This window comes from Durio zibethinus, chromosome 28 (genome assembly GCF_047325235.1).
Source record: "Durio zibethinus cultivar Kanyao isolate XHJ-2024 chromosome 28, ASM4732523v1, whole genome shotgun sequence".
NCBI lineage: Eukaryota > Viridiplantae > Streptophyta > Magnoliopsida > Malvales > Malvaceae > Durio > Durio zibethinus.
The window spans coordinates 15,807,629-15,833,801 of record NC_143189.1 but is presented as its reverse complement, the minus strand read 5'-3'; the positions used below and the strand labels follow the sequence as shown (position 1 = coordinate 15,833,801).

The 26,173-nt window shown below is 31.1% G+C and overlaps 1 protein-coding gene across 2 annotated transcripts; it reads right to left on the bottom strand.

Moving 5' to 3' along the window:
• Positions 1 to 354: 354 nt before the first annotated feature.
• On the bottom strand, positions 355 to 17,550 carry LOC111281132 (dynamin-2A-like). 2 transcript variants are annotated; one of them, XM_022868761.2, is made up of 22 exons: positions 17,153 to 17,550; positions 16,061 to 16,111; positions 15,842 to 15,962; positions 15,589 to 15,681; positions 11,910 to 11,971; positions 11,648 to 11,765; positions 11,177 to 11,519; positions 10,214 to 10,361; positions 9,898 to 9,999; positions 9,681 to 9,800; positions 9,005 to 9,088; positions 8,797 to 8,924; positions 8,577 to 8,661; positions 8,332 to 8,470; positions 7,357 to 7,433; positions 6,628 to 6,684; positions 4,086 to 4,233; positions 3,857 to 4,005; positions 3,208 to 3,321; positions 3,063 to 3,130; positions 1,159 to 1,331; positions 355 to 867 (listed from the first exon to the last, which is right to left on the bottom strand). In XM_022868761.2, the coding sequence occupies exons 1-22, from the start codon at positions 17,297 to 17,299 to the stop codon at positions 632 to 634; spliced, it is 2,763 nt and encodes a 920-aa protein (XP_022724496.2). In that variant the 5' UTR covers positions 17,300 to 17,550; the 3' UTR covers positions 355 to 631. The 2 variants fall into 2 exon arrangements, 1 of the variants encoding a protein (XP_022724496.2); XR_016335012.1 differs by lacking the exon at positions 355 to 867 and adding an exon at positions 1,527 to 1,603.
• Between the last annotated feature and the right edge of the window lie 8,623 nt (positions 17,551 to 26,173).

Sequence of the window (26,173 nt, the reverse complement as noted above, 5' to 3'; positions counted from 1 at the left end):
ATAAAAATAATATAATTTAAAATTTTAATAAAAATAAAAATATATTAAGAATGTTTCTTGTTTATCATAAATCATCGTACGATAATTTTTGTATTTTATAAATATTGTACACGAAATTATAAAAATTATACAAGACTCAAATAGGCAAATTACCAAATTTACCTAAAAAGTGTTGATTCTTAAAAATTTAGATCATGAACCGCACATAAAATAAAAAAATTTAACCATCCTAAAATCCTCAAATCGATCAAAAACATTTTCATTAGTTATGCCAACCCCTACCATAAATCTAGACCTGGAGTTTAAAAAAAAAATTCACTATCAATTCAGAACCTTTTTCCAACCAGAGAACGGTTAAAGAGGTAAAAAAAGGCTTTAATCATTTAGATTCAATACAAACAAATACATTTGTAGTATCTTAAAAAATATGGAAAATAAAAAATATATATAATTAATATATCAAAAATACATCTCAAAAGATCAAATGGCTGTAAACGCCACATATATCTACATACCTGTTCTAATTCTCAGACGCTACTCGATATAATCTGAGCTTGAGAAATGCTCGATGACAAGATCAAATGTCCACCCAAGATGAATGCATGAATGAAAAAGTGATTTAAGTTCTTACCTAGAATCTGTAAGATGAACCAGACTGGGGTGGTGCCGGTGGCAACCGAGTTGGTGTCCTGCGGCTGCTAGAGTTTGAACCAGAACCTACATCACCATTTTGTGCTGGGTCGCTATACCGTCTGCTATGACCATTGGCCCCATGTCTAGATGAGTCGACAGGTCCATTTGCAGCAGCGTCAAATGCAGACCTCCAGTCATCACCAGATGCAGGTGCAGTTGCCCGTGGGCTGCTTTCTGTATCTCAACAAAAGGGGAGAAAAACCATGTTGTTCAGGTATAGAACCAGAAAAATAAAATTAATACAGAAAAAAAGTGTACTACAGGTGAAATATAAATCGACATACATGCATACAATTATGGATTATTTGAAGATTTGCACCAATTTGACCAAATAAATAAATAAAAGGTTTTGCACCAGGGACATAGTATTAACATCTCAACAGACGCATAGTAAATGTGCATGCAACCATCTTTCCAAATAAATCGCAACATTTATTTACATGAACAGAACCACAAAAAAGCTACCTGCTACACTACCGTTAGACCAGCTGGAGGCAGCAGCTGCTTGATTGTCATGTATGCTAAGTTGCCTTGTAAGTTTTGAAAGAAGAGAGGACTGTTTTTGGTAACGCTCCCTCCTGCGCTTTACATTTTGGTCCTCCATTAGCAGTTCCTCCATCCTAGCATTGCTTATGGCACTAACCACCAAAACAGTTAAAGGGTGAAATTATTCCCTAGAGCAGAACTGAAATAACAATAAAGCATAAAAAGATACCCACAAAAAAAAAAAAAAGAAAAAAGAAAAAAATTGGCTTTCAACGACCAAGCATTGATGTCAATAGCATGATTAAAAGCTGCATTTCTTTGACCCAACTGCTGAATGGAATTCTTACCACATTAACCAAAAGTGATAGGTATATACATTTGCAACCCTCATTACCCATTTATTCATGACAGTATGAGCCTCTTCCTAATAAGAAATAAATATCAAGAAACAGACAGGAATAGAATATGTAAGGCAGCTAGGAAAACTTCAACAAATTTCAAAGTTAGTACGCATGGTAGGAAGGGAAGAAAGCTAGGGCCTTGAGGTTAATATTTAGGCTAATTTACGACAAAAGGATGAGATATTATGAGATCAATTATAATTTGTTAAGGGGTTTATTAGATTTTTTTTTTTTTTGGCAAATATAAAAGGTTGATTGGAAGAAGCTAAAGTTAAGGATCTAGTAAGCTGTTCAGAGGTCATTTTGGTGCCGTGAAAAATACTAAGTACAACATTTGGAGGTTTTAGTGTTGAGTATGATGGTGAATTCATGTGAGATAGAATACAGTGCCGGTCAGAATCAAGATTGATTTAGATGGAAAGAATGCTGGAAAATGGAAAGTAAACAATAAGAAACAAATAAGGGATGTAACAGTCATAAGAAGGTCTCAACCTCTCAGGGACTTCAACCGTAAGGTCGGAATTGCTTCACACAATCCCAAATAAAGCAGACGACCTACTGAAATATTCATTAGCTTGTGCTCTATTGATCGAAACAAGTTACATGTGAATCTATAGAGTTCAAATTTATGGTTATTCATATGAACACTTGCCATCCAAATGATAAGCTACCAAGAATTTTCCACCATAAACTTGAACCCCAAACCTAGATAATACCCTTTCCAGACCAATTTTTCAATTTCCAGCAAGTCCTAAAACAACCATAATACCCTGACACTGAGAACTAAGGTAAAACAGAGAGTAAACTAAAGCTACAGCCTTCTATTCCATCCAAATATAAAGCATGATACTAACATCTATCACTTAAATAAAGCCCTAAACCAGTCCAACTGAATAATCAGATTCCCTGATACATAATATTGGCTTGACCAAAATTTGTTTACATCAATTACCAATATCAGTGGGGGAACACTTGAACTGCACTTTGGTAGGAAGAAAAGGTGGAAGCAAAATTTTTATTCTATGGTTAGGCTATTCCATGCCATCTCATTTGCAACATTCTACTGTAGCCATTGGATGAGAGTTGAGGCAATTTTCCTTCCACCTATTTTTTTCCTTCCCACCAAACACACCTTACCACAGTTTCTCTTACACACTTAATTATCAAAATAGCTTTTTGTACAAGAAATAATTACCAAAAATATCGATTCTATCTTCAAAACAAATATCCAGTAGAATACATTTCAACTATGGAAAAACCGATGCCTCACAGAAAAAGATTATCACAACCAATGAACATTTTAACAGCAAATTTCTAGTGCGATTTTCACAAAGTAAAAAGAAGACAGAAGGAAGGTGATCTCTTTGTTAGTTGTTGCTCATACTAAAAAATATCATTCAGATATAGCTTAACAAGCATGTTTTTACAGGAAAAGGGGGCATTTTTATTCCTTGCAGGCTAGGGAATATAGATAGTACTGACCTAACAGAGCTATATAACTGAATAAGCATGTCTTCTTTCGCTTTCTCTACTTGGCAAAGAACAACAGCCTGCTTAAAAAAATGATGATCAGAATCAACACACTAGCATAAACACAAGAAAAGGTCATTCAAGAGAATAAACTGACCTTTGGAACATTGGCAGCAAGGCTGTTAAGAACAGCTTCTACATAACCACGTACTTCTTGGGACATCCACCGAAGCTCTTCTTCAGGATCAGCAGGTCTTCTTGCCATTGTATCCTGCAAGCGAAATATGCATAATGTTGAAGATGCATGCTCAGTAATAAAAATTTTGACAGATAAACTTGATCCCAGATTTTTGTTGATTAAGCTATGCATTGGCCACCTCACCAACAACTCCCTTCATATATATATATATATAGTGCTTTGCTAATAGAAAGGAGAAAAAGAATAAAAATAGGGAGAAAGATTATTTTCCACTCTGTCATAAAAAAACATTTCAGGTGATTTTTTTTTTTTTTTTGGAATTTCCTTTTGATTCAAGCTACAGTTTTTTACTTTGTACCCAAAAAAAACTTTTGACTGAATATTTTCCCAACAAAAAGAAAAGGCCATTCTTATGCTTGTCAGCCAAACCTGTATCCATAGCTAAAAGTTGATTAAATCAAATTGAATAATCAAATTAGTCACAACAATCTAAACCAAAATACCCCTAATAATCAATAAAGTACTACAGAACTCCCCTGCACCCAAAACATAATCACATGACGAGTATAATATAAAAGAAACCAAATGGAATTAACCAATAACTCACAAGTGAACCATCCGATAGACTTTGCCTCATGGGAGGGCCAGATTCACCCTTCACTTGACCTCCTTTAGATTCAACAATATTTCTCAACTTTTCCAACCACTCAGCCTTATCTGCAAGGCTCTCAGCCTTTAACAGAACAGCACTGTGAGCTGCAAAATAAATTGAAGCATATAATGGCACGTAACTTAGTACAATAACAACCAAATCAATTTAAGGAAACTTGTAAAACCTTTCAAAACTGTCTTATAAGGAACCCTGCTAGTTATCTTGAAAACAAGACTGGGTCCTTTTTCAGCATCTGGTCCATTTGCCTTCCTATCCTTGGAACTTTTGGATGAGCCACCTTCTTCATCAGCAACTTCCCCAATGTTGCATTCCTGATGATTATATAATTAGAAAAGCAGCCATTGATATAGAGGACATACCAATTTATTTCATTATGAGCATTGTTATTGAGATCAAATCAATAAATCAAAGCAATATAAACTAGTCCTAATCAGCAATACAAGGATTCTTAGTACAAGTCAAACCCCACATTCTCTCTCTCTCACACATTGGTCTTTTCTTTTTTAAAAGAGAACTGATTTCCTTGTCTAATAATTTAAATTTAGTTACCCACTAGGTTCAAGTCAGTTGGTAAGAGAGGAGCTCCCTTTCCTTTTCAACCACAGTTTGATCCTTGTGAGAAGCACTCTGAAAGTAAAATCCTGAATGAACCAGGCCTGGGCAGTGCTCTCTTAAGATCACCCAAGAAGGGGGGATTAGACCTAGGCAAAGCCTAGGGCCACCTCTGTCTATATTCCACACCTCTGACCGTATTCCCCAAATTTAATTAAATTTAGTTAATGGTTATGTATTAAGAATACTTAGGGTAGTTCAGGGGGAAAAGGACATGGAAATAATTTCTCCAGCATTAAGATAGCATTTGGAAATTTACATTTGAAAGGGGAATGTGAATTTCATAATTAGCATAAACGAGAATGATAAAGATGTTTAATTGACCTCTCAAACTTTTAAAAAAAGTTCTAGCGACCAAGTTAGCTCGCTACAGACAGAAAAACGAAATTGACCAAGATATTTGATTCAGCTTGTTTCTTAATCACTTTAGGGCTTTGGTTTTATAACTTCAATAAAAAGATCAAATTCAATCAAGGGTTCAGGTAACTTTTATGTGACTATGCTTTTGTTTTTAGAACTTAAATATCTGAAGAACTTAGGTTAAATTTCATTTTTTATTATAAAAAAAAGGGAAAAAAACCTAAATGATATCATTACATATTAAATGCAACATTAATACATTTCATTTAAGTAATTTAGTTAAGAAGGAGAAGCTTCTAAGAAGACCTTAAAATTCGAAAAGTCAAAGTAAAAGCTGAATATTATACTCCCTCTGTTTCATATTAAATGTCCATCTTACTGTTTTTGAATGTTTCAAAATAATGTCCACATTCGTACAATCGAAAACACTTTTCCAATGTTACATTTAATAGAAGGAAATACTAACTTCAGGTGGGACCCCCTAGTTTTTTTGTCACTTCAAGTGTAAAGTTTGTAAAGTAAGAAACAAAATGCCCCATTCCTAAAAGATTTTGCCATTTGAAACAAAGGGACTAATTATAATATTGTTATGCACTAAACAAAGCAAAAGGGAATGACAAATGTCTTTTTCACAGCTCTATCATCTCTTTCTTTTAACTCTCACCGACTTTCTTTTCCAACTTCTGGCTTTCTTTAACCTTTTCTTCCTCCTCTTTTTGCTACGGTATTATTGTAGTTACTATTCACAGCACAAAAATAACACCCATAATAATGTTGTCAAAGCCTGTAATGACTAGGACCCTTATAACACCATAGGCAGAAGGTGGGAAGGATAAAAAAAAAGTTCGCCTAAGAAATTAGTAGGTTAATTCTCAAAAATTATGTATATACAAGTATACAAATACATACATACACAAATATGTTCCAAAGAAATTCTAATTTATTATATCTACCAACTTTAAAATATAAACTTTAGGAAATGACCATTAAAGAGTTTATATCATGTTATTGCCTAGTGTTCCAAAGATCAAGTATTATCATAAATAAAAGTTCAGCATACAGTTTCCTCTTCTATTCTTCCAGCTGGCCCAAATGTCAACCAGATTTCTCTTCAGTTTCAGCACCTTTATCATCACCTTAATTGAACAAAACTTAATTAACTTCTAAATTTTAATTGTACAATACGCATTTTCCCCATTTTCATACACCATAAGTAGGCAATTCCCCCAAATCTGTACTTCAGAGATCAAGAAAGAACTTTTTTTTCTTTTTTTCTTTTTTTAAACAAGTGAAGAACAAAAGCACTAAAAGGAACAAAGAGGATACTACCAACATACAAGGCAGTTAAAAGTGATCTTATCTCTAGATTCTCAAAACAACTACATAATAACCAATATCTCAAAACAAAAACCCTCAAGATAATGCAACTAAAGGACAATCAAGTTAGACTTGACATAGAGAGAATGCTGATCCTCAAGTACCAATACCCCCCATATAAACAACTTACAAAGAGAGAGCAACAGAGAGAGGAGAAAATGCCTATTGTACATGTTGCATCATTAAAAATTGATAGCAAAAGTTAATCAACTTCTATAATCACCAAGAGATAGATTCTCAAGTAATGAATAATATTTAACAATCAGAACACATGTGCATGTGTCTATTAGGATTATTAGCCAACTATATTCTTACCAAAAGCAAGGTATCACAAGAAATGAACATTCACTTAATACCTCCAATGTGATGACACCACGAAAATGCCTTTCCTCTTGTTTTTTTGTGTAACCAAGCTGCAGCAAAAATTACTGTTAAACAACGTTACTTGAACAAAGAGAAAATAACAGGCATTATCAACCACACATGCGCATGCACAAATAGAAACAACCGAGTGTTGCCAAGGCATGTGCCTTAGCACCAGACAACAAAAGTGCCTCAGACCCATTAGGGCGAGGTGCATTTGATCAGGCACATGCCTGGTGCGCCTAGGCACGCTTTTTGGTAAGGTGCTAGCTGGAAAAAAAAAGCCTGTCTAATTGAAATTCTCTTTAATTTCTTTTAATTTTTTTTCATTAATTGTAACTTTAACAGTAAAAATAGGGGACAATATCAAACTCTTTACTTCTCAATATTTGAGTATTCAACAACAAACATGGGACCATAAGGACATCATGCATATTGATCAACAAAAGAAAACTAAAATTTTGTATGTTTTGTAGGAAAACTGGACCATTCTTTAGGGCTTATTATCAAAATTATATATATTAAGCCTATTTTATATTCATACACAGACAGACACATAAACAAAAAAGTCATACATACAAATTGCACCTTACTTCACTCAGGTGAGCACTTTTTTTGTGCATTGCATCTCAGGCAATATAAGGATTCCAGCGCCTAGCACGCGCTTTGCGCCCTTGACAACACTTCAACAATCACAATTAATAGAAGCACAACATACTAACCTTGCCAGTTTTCTCATTTAAAACAAACCATCGCCTACTCCACCCGTTTGTTTTTGCACTTTTCTTCAGTAAAAAACCTGCAGATACAAAATATAATTGATGCTAAGGCTTTTCCCACTTGCAGTCAGCTACATGGATCACATTGTGCCATTGGGCTCTATTTAGGACCAATCCAAAATAAGCTCAACAAATGACAAGCAAATGGTTATATTCAAAATTACCATGGTGTATTATATATGAAAAGCTTGTGATATGTTCTTGCCTTTAAAATTTTCTATCCCTCCTAAATCCCTATGTCCTCACTTTTTCAACATTTCCTAACAGCTAAGCCTTAGACTTTACTACCAGATTCTGAGAAAGAAAACTAAGGGAATAACGCATACATGTTTATTGCAAGCTTATATATAAGATAGAAAGTGAAAGAGGGATATGTGAAGTTAGAACATTTCATACCTTGGATTATTAACAGATTATAAATAATATTACTAACAGTTGAAAGACTAGTAAATGTGCTACAGAAAATGAAGAAAAGATGTGTGCATGCGTAGCGTTATACCCAGTGTTAAAGTCGTAACCTTTAATATGATTCTAGAATTTCGAAATGATCCCTGCCTGTTGTTAGTGAGAGCAATTTTACAAAATCTACACAAAGTTCTATAGATTCAAACTAAAACCTGCTTGTTTTGGAATTTCAGGAGAGTGAATTGCCCTTGCTTAAATATTGTGGCTCTGCTCCTGAGAGAGGCAGAAAGTCAGCAACATGTTCATTATTTCACAGACCACCAATTTAAATTTGATATCTCCACAATCACAAATATTATTTGTTGATCAGGCAACTCAATAGGCATTCCTTGTATCTTTACCATTTAGCAATGGCATCATAGGAAAGAGAAGTTTAAGGCTATAATTCAGGATATTGGATGAAACCATAAATTTTATAATTATGTGTTCCGGATATTCAGTTTGATTACTAACCTGCTGTTATCTCACCACCAGGTCCAGCAGTCTTCAGGGCTGATCCCTCTTGTAGGTCTTTTTCTTGCTTACTTGGTTTATCCTTCATCGATTTTAAGCTTCCTTCAGATTGCTGTCCACCTGTTTGAGGACTAGGTGCCTAAGAAGAAAAATGATGAAAACAATCAGTCTGTTGGACAAATGTAGTCAACCAATGAACTTAATATTATAAAATATCTACTAAAGCCACTTAGCAAGGTCCATACACGATTTAGAATTGATTGCTCTGCATCAATTGGCTTCTTGGAGGACCGATTCTTCAGCTCTTCTTCTCGACGTTGTCTCTCCATTCTATTGAAAAATAATGGATCAGGAAATAGATCAAAAACCAAAAGGACAAATAGCTTAAATGATTGAAGAGAAGAACAGGAAAGCTATAAAAATAAATAAACCAATAGATGAAAAAGAAAATTTATCTTAACATACCGCCTTTGCACCAGACGAATGAAATGTTGCGGTGGAACAAATGCACGCTCCATATCCACTAGCGCAACTACCATCTTTTTGGCGTCATTTTTAAAACCATCAAGTGCAGCACTTGCAATTGCCAAAACCTGGTTAAATTTTTTTTCACAGGCATTAGTCAAACTTAATATCTATAAAGCATATATGAACAGAAGCAATGCATTATTACCTCTCTCTTAAAAGGAGCATATCTTCCAAGACCAGGTGTAGCATTTGCAGCAGCAGAAACTATGTCTAACAACACACGATGAACCTGTTTTGACAGGTACCCAAAAGAAAGAGAAAACAGACAAAAAATCACATTGAGATGAAGATCACAAGGTTAGTTAATTTCAAGGGGTTATAACTTGAAATGTTTAAATAACCTTTGTCACACAAGAAAAAGTTCCTGTAATAACATTTTAATTTTTAAAGTGAAAATGCTGGATATGCATTGTTTGTATTGGTAAACTAACATGAAAACATTTGGAGACAAGTCACAGTATTAACAGCAGGATAAAGTTGTACCCACATAACCGTTAGTAATATATGATGTTAATCAATTAGGATATTGGTGCCGTACATATTTACTTTGCAATGAAAATGCCCAAAAACATCTATAGACAAAAAATTTGTTTCCTCACCTATCAAATTAACAGCAGAAACTTGTGCAAACATACTCATATAACATTTAGAAAACAGATACAGAAAACATAAAAAACCTACCGTATTAGTAGAAAATATACACATAATAAAAACAATGCATTAGTAGAAAAATATACACACGATAAAACAAACATGAAAGCAATCATGAAGAATGAACCTTTACAGCAAAGTATAGGTACAGAGTACCAACACAGATGTACCTCATCAACACATAAACGAGATGGTTCTTTTGCAAGCTCCAAGACACCTTTTATCAGAGATCTTAAACCTTTCTCTGGAGATATCAGATAGGGTTGATAGCCATCTGCTTCTAAGACAATCTGACAGAAAAGTATCAATCTGAAGGTAAAAAACAGACCAATACGTAGCAACTTAAGAAGGCACAAAAATTGAATGAGATTTGTTTATAGAAACTACCCTTTTGACATTGTTTATGTCAAAATGTCTGTCCATAGGGAGCTGCTTAATCCTGTTAGGAAAACTTCCCTCAAAACTAGCAACAATTTTCCAACCATTTCCCTAAAAATTTGGGGGGAGAGGTAAAACAAGCAAAAGAAGAGGATTTATTAAATCAAACTGACAGACAAATTAAACACTTCAAAGATTTGTCTAAAATAGCTTTTTTATCATTTAGGTAGCATATTTATCATAACCATGCAGATATATCTTTAGCCCTCTTTTGCAGTAGTAAACAACAGTGATGAGCATTTCACTTCTAAAAGAAGCAACTCACTTCACCACCCGTGATGTGTTGCAGAAATTTGTCCTCAAATTCACGGCACAGCTCCAACGCAATAGCTCTCGTGCCTTCAGCAGTACTAACCATTTGTTCACCAAGCCGCACTAATTCATCCTTGACTATTTGAGACTTCCCCTGAAGCCTGACATGTGGTGAAGAAAGGAAGAATTAGAAACCTAAAAGACGTATGAGAATATGGACTATTTTAAAATAATAATATATTTAAAACCAAGTTTAGTTTGAACTTTTATGTTTAAATCAAATATAAGTCCTAAAACAAAAATGAAGCAAATAACATCAATTACATAATAAACAAATAATATTAAAAAAGGAAACATATGAACCCAAATTTACAATTACATAACAAACAAATAATATTAATAAGGAAACATATTTGAACCCAAAAAAGAATCGTCTCGATTGGGGCTGTTAAAACTCCGAATGGGTGGCTGTCTGATACTATCAACCTCACATATATTTGATATCTAATAATAGAACAGAACCTTAACCTTGGTAATTCACTTGCCAACTAGGTCTCTCCACCTTTGTGAAGACATTTAATAATAAGCTAATAATTTGGCAACGGTCAACCTCATAACAGGTAGCAATTTACATATAAGCTGATTAGGGGTGGTTCACATACCTTTTATAATACAAGCATTAGCTTTTAAAGACAATATGCCATTTACTTAGAAATATATATTTACACAAATTCAGAAAGCAAAAAGTTCTAACATGTCTTGTGGTAATGCTCTTCCTACACATTGTGAGCTAAAACAAGAAAAATTCTGTGGCAAACTAGGGTCTATTTACAGTATTTTCTACTTTCTAGGCAGTAATACAACAGTATCAGAAAGAAAAATGCAGTAATCAAAAGAGAATGTAGAAATTTAGTAAACTTCTGTAATTGCATAAACAGAAAGCAATGCACAAAAGGAATTGGGATAAGCAAAGTACCCAGAAAGGAGATTTGGAAGCCTGAGTTTCATACGGTTACGTATCTGGCCAGCAAGGGCATCTACCAAAGCTACTCTCCCGAGCTTATTTTGAGGGGCTCCAGTCAAAATAGATTTTAGACTTTCACTCTCTGCTCGCCAAGCCGTTTCTAAAGAATTGTCCGATGAAGCACTACCAGATTGAGTTGAAGCTATAGAAACAGACTGACCAATTAGAGCAACCCATGGAATATCAGAAGTTTTAGGTGGTCCCTGATTTAATAAGAGAGCCTGAACTGCTGCGAGGGCTTTTGAGTCTGAAGCAGCTTGATCAATTTTACTAATGACGCCAACAGTTCTGGTACCTACAATCAATTAAAAATTGGCAATAAAATTTTCAAAATCCAGAAAAGCAGTGGCGGAAAGAAAATTTGTATCATTTTTGGCCTGGTAAAAAATTAATTGGAATATGCAAGCGCCACAGCATTTCCACCTTCTGAATCATAGTCCTTCGCAATCCTAAGTGGTCTAGATGACGAAATTTCTGGTGCCTGAGCAGCAGGAACAATAACGAGCAAAATAGCATCATTATGTTCAACAGACTCACTGAGCTGAGGGAATAAAGTAAGAGAATTTGTCAGATAACTAACCAACCAAAGGGGTAACATAAATAAAGAATAAAGAACCAAATAACACATCAGTGTGTCCAGCTGTTAAAATTTGAAACAAAAAGAAAATAGCGTTCAGCCACTCACCAACGAGTCATCCACAATTCTTTGCTCCAATCCAGGTAAATCAATCAATTTTAATGGTGGGGCTGAGAAATGGAACAAGGGGAAAAACTGTTAAAAAATTTTACAAAATGTTAAAGAAGATTTATATTGCACATGCACATATATATAAGAATGTATCTTAATGCATGCACACATGAGTGAAAAAAGAGGCAAGGGGAAGGGAAGTGTTGAGATCAATCATTAAATATAGTTGCCCTGTCACAGTTGATGTGAACTCCTAAATGGATGTCCACAACGCGTCAAACCTTCAGATAGTTGAGCGATGAATGGGGTAGAATTTTATTGTTTCTCTGAACCCATTGCTGCCTGTGTAAGGCTTTGCAGGGTGTCTATTAATCTTATCTAAAGATTCCCAAGCTTGTAGAATGCGACAAACTATTTGCTTTGTGTCTTTATGTTTACTATTAACTACACAAATATCTTTAAGAAAATAACAAGGACTAGATCCTACAAATATCTAGATATTTGCGAGATAACAACTTTATGCGAGCATTCATATTCCTTTGATTTTTCATTTTTTTTCCAACACAACAATTTCAGTGATCAAGTTAAACGTCCATGCAAAACTAGCCACATCACTGTATCCTCCTGAGCTTTTACCATACAATCAATAAGCTCCAATGACATCAGTTGCCTTCAAAGGAATTCCAGTAAGAGTGACGCCAGGATTTAATGCAAATAAATTGATGCAGAAGCATCCTAAAACTTAGCTAAATTGATTATTTTGATATATTATTTTAGGTTTGCCATTCTACTTTAGTATAAGGTCAGTAATCATGTTTTATTTTTATTAAGTGGTCATTTGACTAGGATGCGATCTTTTAATGAGTCTGAAGGGCTAGGATTAGATAAGGTTTATTTATATCCAGGGGCTAGGATTAAAAACTCGTGTCTTAGTATATGTAGTTCTAGACACTTCACGGGGTCATTATTTTTGAAAACTATTTTTTAGTGGTTCTACAACCCTAAACCCAAGTTTTTTTTATCCAACTTCAGTTTTACATCACTTTTAGCCTCTGTTTTCCCCTTTTTTTCCTCTTCCGTACTGAAATCCAATAAGAATCATTCAAGGACTTGACTCAAATACACAACTTTGGCCCACCCTATTGTGTCTGGAAAGCAAGTTGGCAATTTGTGGCCATTTTTGTGATTAAGGCAATGAGTAGAATCACTTATAGGTCAGCCTGCACAAGGTGTATTGTAAATATATAGAATGCAAACAGAAAGTCCTGGACAATAAAAAACTATTGTAGGTTTTACTTAAATATATGGTTGAATATCTAAAAAGACAATAGGCGTATTTGGCTAAAAGCTACTTTTACATTGTTTATCAAGAAAACTGCTGTCAGATATCTTTACATACTGGTGATAGATCTCCTGCACCAAGAATGATTGATTCAATGTGGTGTAGGTATGGGAAGGGATGGAACAAAGGTCTAGGACCCTGATGTAAGGGCAAAAGATTCCCTATGCTCATCCCAGTTTGTCCACATTCCCACAATCAAACTGATGCAATAATATCATGAGAAAAATCACTCAAAGATATGTTAATAAAGGACTAAGTTACAATGATGTTCCAACAATTATAAATTCTTAACAATCACAATAATTTGGGAAAGACAGGTAGGATTGAACCCTTGTGACCAAAGGATGAGGAAAAATTAAAGTGCCCTGATTCAAGGGCAAGTGATTCCCTCAGCCCAAAAAGCACCATTTCATTATTACGATCAAATCCTGAGAACAATCAGTCAAAACTATTAAAATTGGGGACTAAGTTGCACAGAGGTGTAATCAATTCTAGAGCGTTAACAAATGCAATAATGTGCATGAGCATAACTTCCATCCACCCTTTTTTTTTTTGGGGGCGATCTCCATCCACCTAACTTAGGACAGCATACCTATAACTCAGTAACAACCTTTAGTCAGCCTCCAAAGGGCGCCAAATGGGTCCTTTTGTTGCTATGCTACTTAAAGAAAAGAAAACCTCATTCAAAATTGTACTAAACAAGGACCTTAAGCATTAGACAAATTATCAAATAAAATCCAAGTAAGAATCACCCTAGCAGCACATTGATTGTGGACTTTACACATTAGACATTTGAGGTTCTGGCAGTTCCAGGTCATTCACTGCAAGAAATCTCTCTTAAAAGTTGAAAGCAGGTTTAAGGTTGGTTTTATTTATGGTTGGATGGAGGCTTCATTGCTTGGATTATGCTTTGACAACATCTTCCGGCAAAAATCTCATAGCCCGGATTTTCTAATCTCTTTGATGCTGTTATCTTTAATTTTTCATAGCTATTTCCTTTGGGTGATTTTCACATTGCACTAAAATTGTTAGTGTTTGCTGAATATTTCTTGATTCGCTACTAAAGCCAAAGGTCATTTGCTGCCTAAAACAGAGCATATAATTGACTAACTATGATTGATCAGCCTTGAGACAGTCAATTCTTGAAAGTCATTTGCCCAATTTTCCAATGTTTGGTAGGCTGAAGAAAAATTAGAAAATTGGTCAACCACTTTTCAGCAATATAAAACATGGCTAATAATAAGGAAAACAACTTCCCAAGTGCATATTTAGAAAGTTGTTTCCAAGAACAATTGGGCCTCTCTCTCCTCAAGCCAACTTTAACCACACAGCTCTCTCTCGCGCTTTCTTTTTCCTCTTTCTCTAAAACCAATCCCCTATAATATAGGAGAAAGACTCCTTATTCCTGCTAATAATGCCACCAAATACTTTGCCTACAATTGTCTTGTTTTGAGGTAAATATCAGCACTCTTCATGGCACATGTTATGTTTCGAGTATTTTATCTTTTCTCAAAGACATAATTAAATCATTTTCAGAGAGGTGCAGGGTTTTGTGTGTGGGGTTTGTGAGGCTAAAGATATGTTTGGCACTTTCCATGTGACTGATTAAGAATCAAGTTAATATGTGTCTCTCTTGTAGGAGTTAGGCTTCGATTTGAGTGTTTTTGACAAACTATTTTTCTGCTTGACTCATTATGTTTCTAAGTTTCTTTAATGGAGGCTGTCATTGAAATGGCCACATTTCTCATAAAGACTTTATGATAATTTGTCTTTGGTGAATGTTAACTTTCTACTTGGTATCATTCCTGAAATAGATTTGAATAGACTAATGAAATTTGATTAGATTAATTGATAGAGTGTTTGTCTATGTCACAATAATGTAAATTTTCTATTGGATGCCAAACAAAGGAAAACATTAAACATTGTTTTTCCAAAGAATAGAAATTTTTTTTCATGGATAATATAATTCCACAAACCAAATAGAGCCTTAGATGTGGTATGCTACTTCTATTTATATGAAGACTAAGGAAAGGAAGAGCCACTGATGCCACCATAAAAATTATTAAAGTTAGCTATGTCTCTGGTTAAAGTTTATAGGTAATTGCAACAATTCAGCAATTGACATCTGTAAACTTAGTTCTGAAAAGCACCCTTGGATGTAAAATGCACATTGCTCATTAAATAGATCATTTCAAAGGAAAATCAAACTTAAAACCAATCTTATAAAAAGAAAATTTTCATGAAGGCATCAAACTCTGATAGAAATTATTTTATTCAAACATTCATAAAACCACTAAAAATCAATGATACAATTCAATAAACATCACAGCTGACCTGTGCTAGTACGAAGCTTCAGATATATTTCATCACGACCCCTGCCTGATGAACCTTTGCTTAACCTATCCTGTAGAGAACGCCGAAGAGCACCTACAGTGCACCAATTTGAATGATGAAGGGCAGTCAGAGAGATCACCAGACCAATATGCAGAGTGTGTAATGAAGAATGGTACATTTTCCAGGTGCAAACAAGTAACACTAAGCCACACAAGTGAAATAGAAGCAACAAAAAAAAGGATGGAGGCCTTACTTGCAGAAACCTGTTGAGATTTATTGTCAATTTGCAATATGATTGATTTAGTGCTTAAAGAACTATCTCTAGCCAAATCAATGCTGATGGGAGCTCTTGTGGCACCATTTTCACCAGTAGGCTGTCAATAAATACTATTATAAGCAAAGTACTCTGGTGAAAATAAATATCTTCAACAAAATGCAAAAGCTTAAAACAATTAAAACAAATACAACATACCAGAACAGGATGTCCAATTAGACTGTTCAAGACGGCAGATTTACCAGCCCCCTATTTGATACATTCGGAAAAAGGGAAATTAAAATTATAAAAAAAATAAATAAATAAAAGATTTCAAAATCTCATGCTAAGACAGAAACAGATTCATCACGACATAAATTAGCTCCGTTTCTTCCAATTTTAGGAATTTTTTAATCAATAAGTTACCTCGTGTGATTAAATAAACACAAATTTGACATGGATAAATATATGCATAACGGGTAAGTTTCCTTGCTCTTAATGGAAGACAAGGGATAGGTAAACAAGGGTGCTGACTAGGTCATAACCAAAAAGAGATGTTAGCCAATATCAACAAATCATATAGTAATACAAATAAGGCACAGAATGCCTGGCAAATATAGGCCTTGAATAGCAATATAACAATTTCATGCTCAGCCTTTTGAAGATAAAAATGAATGTTAATCCCTTTTCTTTTTCCCTCAATAGAAAAACCATTAACAACTCTAAAAAAAAATTGAAAAGCAGCAGGTATACCGGTATGATCCTGAAAGTCCAAAGAAAAATGTGTATTTAATGTTCAAATCAATACGCCTAAAGGATCTGATCACTATTATAGATTGAATATCCTACAGCATCATTAAATTAGCATTCCAATTAATCAAAAAGAAATTAGCAATTAAGAAACTCCGACAGCTTTGAAGAGCAAAGAATCAAAAGAAACCTTCGAAAAAACAAATATAATGTTAGTCATCGTGTTGCTCTCGTATTTTCCTAATAAATCTAGCTTTTCTGGACAATATAAACTTGAGCAATGAATCAAAAATAATGCAACATATATAAATAAATATATATATACATATATATATTTGAATTGCAAGTATAGCACCCTATATCAGATCAATCAAATTCATCTGAATATGACAGTTTCATAAAGAAATTGAAATTTAGTTAGGTTTCATTTCCTTCCGTTGTTATGCAAAAAAGCCCAAAGATATCCGATCTTTAGCACCTAAAGGAAATAGAAAATCTAGCAGATCCAACAGAGAAGCTCAAAAAGCTATAAAAGAAATATGAGCGAATTATGGAACATACGACATTGCCCAAAGCGACGACGTTGAGGAAAGTGGAGGAGCGTTTGGAAGACGACGACGAGGTCTCATCGACGTCTTCATCGGCGAGCACAGCAGCCGCTTGCTTCATCGATTCCGAAAGCTCTGCCAATTCTTCGATCGCCTCCATTTCTCTTCTATTCGAAAAACAAAAATAAAGAGAGATCGAAGCTGTGAGAGAGAGAAAAAGAGGGATTACGGAAGGAGAAACCCTAGATTTGGATCTGATTTTTTTTTTTTTTTGACGAAGAAGAAGAAGGTATTCAAAAGTTTTGACTATTTGTTTTTGTTCAAATTTCGATCTCTCTCAGCGAAAGTTATGAATGGAGAAATGATGGCTTGGTTTCTGGTCATGGTTAAATAAATAGGGACAGTTTTAATTTTTCAAACTTAAAATCCATTTAAACAAGAATTTATATTTAATGCGCTCTTAAATTTTATACATTATAAATTAATTATATAATATCATAACATGAATAAATATAAATTTTTATTAATAAATAATTGACTTAATTAATTAAAATTTATCTTTTTTAACAAAGAAATTTTGAATTTGAATCTTATATCATGATGAATCATTTCAAATACATAATTTATAACTATTATTTTAAATTATCAGTTACGATACATTTTAAAAATATAATAATTTATTTATTTCAAATTTTTTATTTAAAAAAATATAAATGTTTTAAATCAATACACAAAAACTTTGATTTTGAAAAATCTTTCTATTAATAAGGTGATATTATATAATTTATTAATAACGTATAAAATTTTTTGTATTAATAATATATCAAATATAAATTTTTTAAATAATTCAAAAATCTGATTAAATTAATTTTTTATTGGTTCGATCTTTCTAAATGTTATACTAAAATATCAATGGTTGAAGAATCAATTTTTAACAAAAAAAGGTGGTCAATAAAAGAAACTCATATGTGTTAAAATTTTAATAAAAAATATTAATTGATTTTGACAATAACAAAAAAAGTACTCATATTTTATGTGAGAATACAAATTGTGATTAATAATTTTTACGTAAAATATAATTTAAATATATAAATTATCAGTATTTTATATAAAATGAATATTTAAATTATTAAAAAGTGGTGGATTCAATTGATTAAGCCCGTCCTTCTCGACGAAAAGGTTTTGGATTCGAGTTTTATCGATGGTCACTTGTTGAGGTCATCTAAAATGCACGATCTATAATCACTTATCTTAAATTATCAGATACGACGCATCTTATCATAACTTGAGAGACTGAATAATCTATCTACCTTCGAATTTTTCTTACTAAAAAATATATATAAATTATAAATTTTAATTATAAATATTAAAATTTAAATCTCAAATATTTTAAATATCATTTTTTTAATTATAATTAGTTGAATAAAATGATGAGCCGTTCCAATATTTAATTTTTCAACATTGCCTATTTGGTGCAATTTTGACAACTTTGAATTTGTGTTTTCAATTTCCATAATAAATGCATAGAGCTGGAGAAATTATGGTATAGGTTTGTAGCTTTAACAACAATCCATGTTATGTATGACATAAGTCAACTAAGCCCCCCATTACTTGGTAAGATAGTTGTAAGTATTTGTTTACAAGTTTATATGTAAAATTTAAATTAAAATAAATTTTATTAAATCACGAAATTTAAAAATATTGTTTTAATATTGAAGATAATAAAAATTACAAAAAAATTACATAAGTATATAAAATGTAGCATCCTCTAGCCAAAAATAAAAATAGCACTTTTTACAATTTTTTAAGCATTTCTTTTTTATTGTTTGAAAATTTTGTAGTTTTTTTATTTTTTTTTGGTAATCCAACATTCAAAGGAATATCATTTACCATGTACCCTTATTTTGAGTAATCTTATTTCTAAGCATATCAACGAACAAGGTATGGGCAAGATAAAGTATTGCCTATCTCTATTCTCAGATTTTTATATTATACGCATCTTATTATTCATACCCAATAGATACTTTAAATTTATCCACATCTCTATCTTCATGAGTATTTAATAGGCATGGATAATTCTCGTATCTTTAACTTTAAAAAAAATAAAAACTAATTTTTTTTATTTTTATCTTGTATATTTCAATATTTTTTTATAAATATATATTAATATATATTTTTCAACAAAATTATATTAATTTTAATTAATCTAAAATAATAATTTATATTGTTTAATAAAAAATCTATTTACTAAATATATATAAGGTACAAATATGAAGTGAATACTATATTACCCGTTTTCATTCCCATACTTAATAAAAATTTAAAATTATACTCATTCCCATACTTAATAAAAATTTAAAATCACACACATCTCCATCACCATACTAACAATATAATACCCATCTCCATCATCATTCGGATAAAACATCAAATTTTTCATTGGGTATGGGTAAGATTAATATGCCTACTTATTTGTTGCTTATTTATTTTTTAATCAATTTCAATTAATTGATTTAGATTGCTTAATTTCTAAAAAAATAATACTTTATATTATAAATTAATATATTTAACTTATTATATACTTTGTATTTGATTATTTGAGTCAATGATTGATTAATTTATGTTATGTATTCTTGTTTAAAATGCAAGAATTTTTTTTAAAAAATTACAAGTATAAGTTATAATCCTAATCAAATATTACATTACTAAATATTAAAAAAAAAATCAACCACCAAACTAAAATATAACAAGACAAATTCAACAAAAAAATTGAATCAAATCCACATACAATGAGACTTAAATTCAAGATATCAAAATTCTAAAACTTAATGTTAGCTAATAAGTTAAAACCTCGTTAGCAAAGCAAAATTTGAATTAGCTTTCTCGAACAAAAAAAAATTACCATATTCTTATAATTATTAATAATTAGAAAAAAATTTACGAAAAACTTTATGTCACATAACTAAAATAATAAATATCTTCGAAGATAAAGTTCAAATTTACCACTCTATTTAGAATGATAAATCAAAATTATCATTCACCTTTGAAGACGTATGATTCACCATTATATTTTTTAATTTGATTAAAATATTATAAAAATCATGAGTTTCTACAAGTAAGTTACCCACCAAGCCAATAAGTGTAACTTCACTTCGCTTTAAGCCTTGGATATAATGTTTAAAGCTAGAGCTCAACTAAAAATTTTTAATTTCAAAACATATTTGAAAATTTAAAAATATTTTTAATACTTTAATAATAATCTTAATTTAAATGGGTATATTAAATCAAGTACAAGTGATTTGAGTTTTAAAAGTGTAATTTAATTTGTCTCAGTCTATTTTTCTAACAGACACTTCTAATTAAAAGTTTATGGTAAAAAAAAAATTTAGTCAATTTTCTATAAAATATTTTATATTTTTATATATTTAAACTAAAATTAAAAATATGATAATAAAATTGTACTTGTTCAAAAATAAATGATAACTTTGATTAATCACTTTAAATAAATAGATAAATTCATATTTTATCCCAAAATTTAACTATAATTAAAATTTTATGCCATACTAACAAATTTTGAAGGCAGTATCTGCTAATTGCTCTATGTAGCCATCTCTACTCAAGGATAGAATTAGGGGATGGAAGAAGCCTATTGCACCCGAAACTACCTAAAATTTTTTTTTACATAAATTTATATTTTTTGGTTAGAAGTTCGATCCCTTATAAATGAAAATTTTTAATTAAAAAAATTATAATTATATTTAATATTAATATATGTATTAAAACATATAAAACTAAATTTTATTTAAAAAATAATTATTATTTGATATGATTTTCTTTAAGTGTGTGTTTGGTATCATCTTGGGAAAGTATAATCATCTTGGGAAAGTAATCTCTGCATTTTTTTTTACCATGCTATACCAATGTTTTGGCTTATTTCATTTTATAACTTAAGTGTAATCCTTTTGGAAATATTATATGCAACAAGGGCTCGATTTCCAAGGCTTATGCATTTGCAAAATTTTGCTATTCTTACCATGCAAACGAAGCTATTTGAAAAATTAATGTCAATTGCATTATTTATAACAATACTTATACTTCAAAAGAAAGAAACCTATATTTCATTAGGATAGATTGGAGATGCTTGGTGTGGACTGTTGGGAATATTGACTCAAATCCCATAAAAGATTTGTTTGGGATTTGTTTGGGATTTGTCAAATATTGCTTGATGGACAAGAAGACTTGCAAAAGAAGAATTCCAAAAAAAAGAGGATTCTTAATAGGTAAGTTTGACTTGCAAGAGAAGAATTCTAAAAGGAAAGGGATTCTTAATAGGCAAGTTTGACTTACAGGAGAAGAATTCTAAATGGAGAGGGATTCTTAATGGGCAAGTTTGTATGGTTATAAATAGGTGAAGTCTCTACATGGTTAGGTATGAGAAAAAGATGTAAGAAAGTTGTAGGGTTTTATGGGATAGACACCCATAGGAGTATTGGGGCTCTACGTCTTATGGGTGTGTATGTTTGTTTGAGAGTGGACTAGAGGAGACTGAGAGGGATGGGTATGTGTTTGGTTATGTTGAAAAAGTGCACAAGGGTTTGGGTTTGTGTTTGTTTGGGTAGAGAATACTTCATAGGACTAGAAGAGATTGAGAGTGTCTTATGAGTATTGATTGTTGAATGAGGTTGATGATATGATGTATGTTTGTAATTCTCTACAACTAGTGGATCTTATTTCTCATCCGTGGATGTAGGTCAGTTAGACCGAACCACGTTAAATTGTTGTCTCTTGTGTGTTTGATTTATTGTTTGATTTCGCTTCCGCTGGTGTGATTAGATTGGAGGCTTTTAACTCAACATGGACATCATATTAGATCATTGAATATTGGTAAAATTGTGTTTGTTACACATCCAGGGTGCTTAGAGAACGTAAGGATGGATAGGAGAGCATTTCAAAAGTTATATCACTTATTAAGAACAGTCGGTAAACTTAAACCAACTAAAAATATGGATGCAAAGGAATTGGTAGCTGTTTTCCTACATGAAATTGCAGATGAAATTAAGAATAAAGTTATGAAAAAGACAGTTTGCTCGTTGGCGAAACCATTAGTGTATAGTTTCATGATGTCCTTAACTTTGTGTTGCGTCTCCATTCTATGTTGTTAAAGAAATTTGAACCAGTGATAGAGGATTGCAATGATGATAGGTGGAGGTGTTTCAAGGTATATGTCAATAAAGAACATGTTTTATTTTGTTGTTACATCTTCTGTCTTAATATTGTTTTAAATTAAGTTGATTTTTTTATGTAGAATTGTCTTGGTGCACTTGATGGGACATATATAAGAGTCCAGGTAAATGAGGTTGACAAACCAAGGTATCAAAATAGCAAAGGCAAGATTGTTACTAATGTCTTAGATGTTGCACCCTAAACATGCAATTTATATATGTCTTGCCTAGTTGGGAGGGTTCAGCTAGTGATTTTAGAGTGCTTCAAAATGCCATTTCCAAAAAAAAATGGCTTAAAAGTACCATAGGTATGCAAAAATTCATACAAAGTAAAATTGAGCCTTTTAATATCATATAGAGACACAATTTAATTGTATTAAAACTAATTAAATCAATTATATTATATTTTAGGATACTGTTACTTATGTGATGCTGGTTACACAAATGAAAAAGGGTTTTTGGCTCTTTATAAAAGGCAAAGGTATCATTTGAATGAGTGGAGGCAAGGGCAGCAATCCATTAGTGCTCATGAGTTCTTTAACATAAAGCATTTTTGAGCTAGAAATGTCATAGAGAGGTGTTTTGGATTGCCCAAAGCAAGATGGACAATTTTAAGAAATAAGTCCTTTTACCTTGCAAAAACTTAATGCAGGATCATTAATGCTTGTCGTCTTCTTCATAATTACATTAAACAAGAAATACCCATTAATCCTATAGAGTCTGATATTAGTAAGGATTTAGATAATAGGATTATCTATATTAAGAGTACTGATGCTTGGATTGGTTTTAAAGAAAATTTAGCAAATGAGATGTTTAATCATTGGAGAAATGCAACAAATTTGTAGTTTGTCATGCATGTAAAACAGCCATTATGTTGGAATGGTTAAACATGGTTTCCAATTCTAAAACAATATTGTGCTATTGTTGAAATGGTTAAACATGGTTTTGGTTTTGGATGGAATGATCAAGACGTGTGTGGTGGCAGATAAACAAGTTTTTTTTTATCTTTGGCTGAAAGTAAAAACACATTTTAAAAATGAGATTGTATTTTATTTTTCTATTCTATATTGTTTTACAAGTGCTGATTCTTTTTTTATGCAATTTGCAGAGCCACCCAACTACTGTTAGCCTTAGAAACAAGCCATTCCCTCGTTACTTTGACTTAGCAGAGATTTTTGGAAAATATAGAGCTATTGGAGATGGTGAGTAAAATTTATTTTATGCATGTGAAGAGATAGATAAGGAAGAAGAAACAAAGGGTACTAAAGAATATGTTGAAATGGAAATCAATGGAAAGATCACACTTGACAATGCTAACTCACCATCATCTTTTTTTTGAAAGGAAAGCTCAAGCAAATGAAAGGGGTATGACTTTATTCAATGAGATTATGAACATTGATGACTTAAATGACGAAGACATGATGATTGTAAGTGAGATTTTGATAAAAGATAACTCAAAATTTGATTTATTGTTCACTTTTCCTCCATAATTGAAGAAAAGGTTTGTCATGAAGCTCTTTAGGAACACTCCTGAATATGGATACAAGCCATCATTTGATTTTGAGCTTAATTTAAACTTGATATCATTTGTTTTCTGTTTAAAATTGTTAGGTGCATACCATTTTGTAATGATCATAACACATTGTACTACTTAGATAAATGTGTGATGTATGTAATTTATAGAGAACAAGATTATTAGAGAATTTGAAAAGCATTATGCTTATGTTTGTTTCCATGTACATTTCTGCTTAATGTTTGTGAATATTCCTCAATGAGATTCCAGCCACTTCACCTTCAATGTGTGTTTTGTTTCAAGTCATTTTTAGTCTTTGTTCTGTTTGTTTCTTATCCTTCCCTGGTTTTAGTTTATATAATTATTAATGTTGATAGCCATTGCCAACGACATATATGTGCTGTGCGACCAAGATAACATAACCAAAGATCATTTTTTTTTCTTAGCCTTATTGAAAATCACTTTGGCTTATATTTTTGTACAATAATGGGATTGAGAATAACGAATTGCTATTATACTTTGTGCATTCAATAAACATTAAATTTTTTATTTTTAAAGTTATTTTGGATATTTTATATTTGATACTTTTTTTTCATATAATATCAAATATAATAATCTGATATCATCATTAATTTATAATATTATACCTAACATGTTAATTTAATATCACTAGTGATCAAATTACTTTGATGATCTTATCACTATAATAATTAGATTGCCACGATGATTTAGAAAATGATACCAAACACTACCTAAAGTTATTTTTAAATATAAGTTCCATTCAAAAGTTTATTTAATATATATATATTATAATAATAATATACATAAACAAATTTGTTATATAGGCGTCTATGTGAACAACTCTTTTAAATGACACATAAAATAATTTTTTTTTAAATAAGATAGTTTCTTTTAATTACAAATTAAATAATTTTAAATTTATTCAAATATCAAAATTATACAAATTATAATTAAAAATCAAATCAATTTAGAGACATATATTTTTAAAATTAAAAATATAAAATATGAATTTTATTTTTTTAATAAATAATTTTAGTTGTTTATCAAATAATCTAATTTTAAAAATTATTTAATTATCAAAATCTTTCAAACATATTTAAAAATTACAAAAATTAAGTTTATCCAAATTATCAACAAATTTTTTTATCTTGATTTAAAAAATTATCTTTTCAAAAAATTTACGACATTAAAAATTCAAACAACTTTATATAAGATTTTGAATGTTGCAAAATCATTTAGTGATATTTATAAACTCCGTTAAAAGTTAAAAAAAAAAAACTACTAAAGACCTAAACCCCTTAGGTGTATATAAATTGATTCCTCTTAAGCAATTTTATGTAGGATTTTGAAAGCCACAAATTGTTTAGTAACGTTTATAAACTCCGCTAAACTTTTAAAAAAAAATTTATTAAAGACCTAAACTCCTGTGATGTATATAAATTGATTCTTCTTCTTATATATATATGTATATATATATATATATATATATATTTATGAAGTTACATCAATTTAAAGTTTTGTAGTTTTATATTTCTTTTTAATCATTGATTTCAAAAAATTTAAGAGATGAAATTAAACAATTTTTTTTTAATTTTAGAATTATCTCTTTCATTTATTGGATTTATTAAAATCAAAAAACAAAAAATATAAAATGAAAAAGTTTTACATCAATGTAAGTTGATCTCTCTTCATATATATATATATATATGTATATGTATATATATGTGGATGAAGTTATATCAATTTAAAGCTTTTTTGTTTTATAACTTTTTTAATCGTTGATTTCAAAAAATTTAAGAAATGAGATTAAATAATTTTTTTTTAATTTTAGAATTATCTTTTTTTCATCCATCGTCTCTTTTATTTATTAGATTTATTAAAATCAAAAGTTAAAACAAAAAGCATAAAATTAAAAAGTTTTACATCGATATAAGTTGATCTCTTTAATCTTTATATATATATATATATATATATATATATATATATGTAAGAGAAATTATTTTATATATTATAAGTGAAGTTTTTTAATTTCACAAACGGAATTTTTATAATGACCCATGCCTCATTTTTTAAATTAATTTTTAATTTTTTAATATATTCTAAAAATTCTAAGAAACATGTATTACCCTATTAGTATCAGTCATAAAATTAAAATTTACATTGATAATGTATTTAATAATTTCTCTATATATAAAATTAAGTAATAAACAGCCCCAATTGCCCTCGTTCTGGATCCGTTCCACAACAGAACGGTTCTTGTCTTAACAAGTGAAATATT

Excerpts from the sequence above, each read along its gene's own strand:
- LOC111281132 (XM_022868761.2), bottom strand. The coding sequence starts at position 17,299 with ATGGAGGCGATCGAAGAATTGGCAGAGCTTTCGGAATCGATGAAGCAA. Across the intron at positions 9,089-9,680 it reads CTCGTTTATGTGTTGATGAG|GTTCATCGTGTGTTGTTAGA; the intron begins GTACATCTGTGT and ends CTGTCAAAACAG. Across the intron at positions 3,131-3,207 it reads TTGCTGCCAATGTTCCAAAG|GCTGTTGTTCTTTGCCAAGT; the intron begins GTCAGTTTATTC and ends TTTTTTAAGCAG.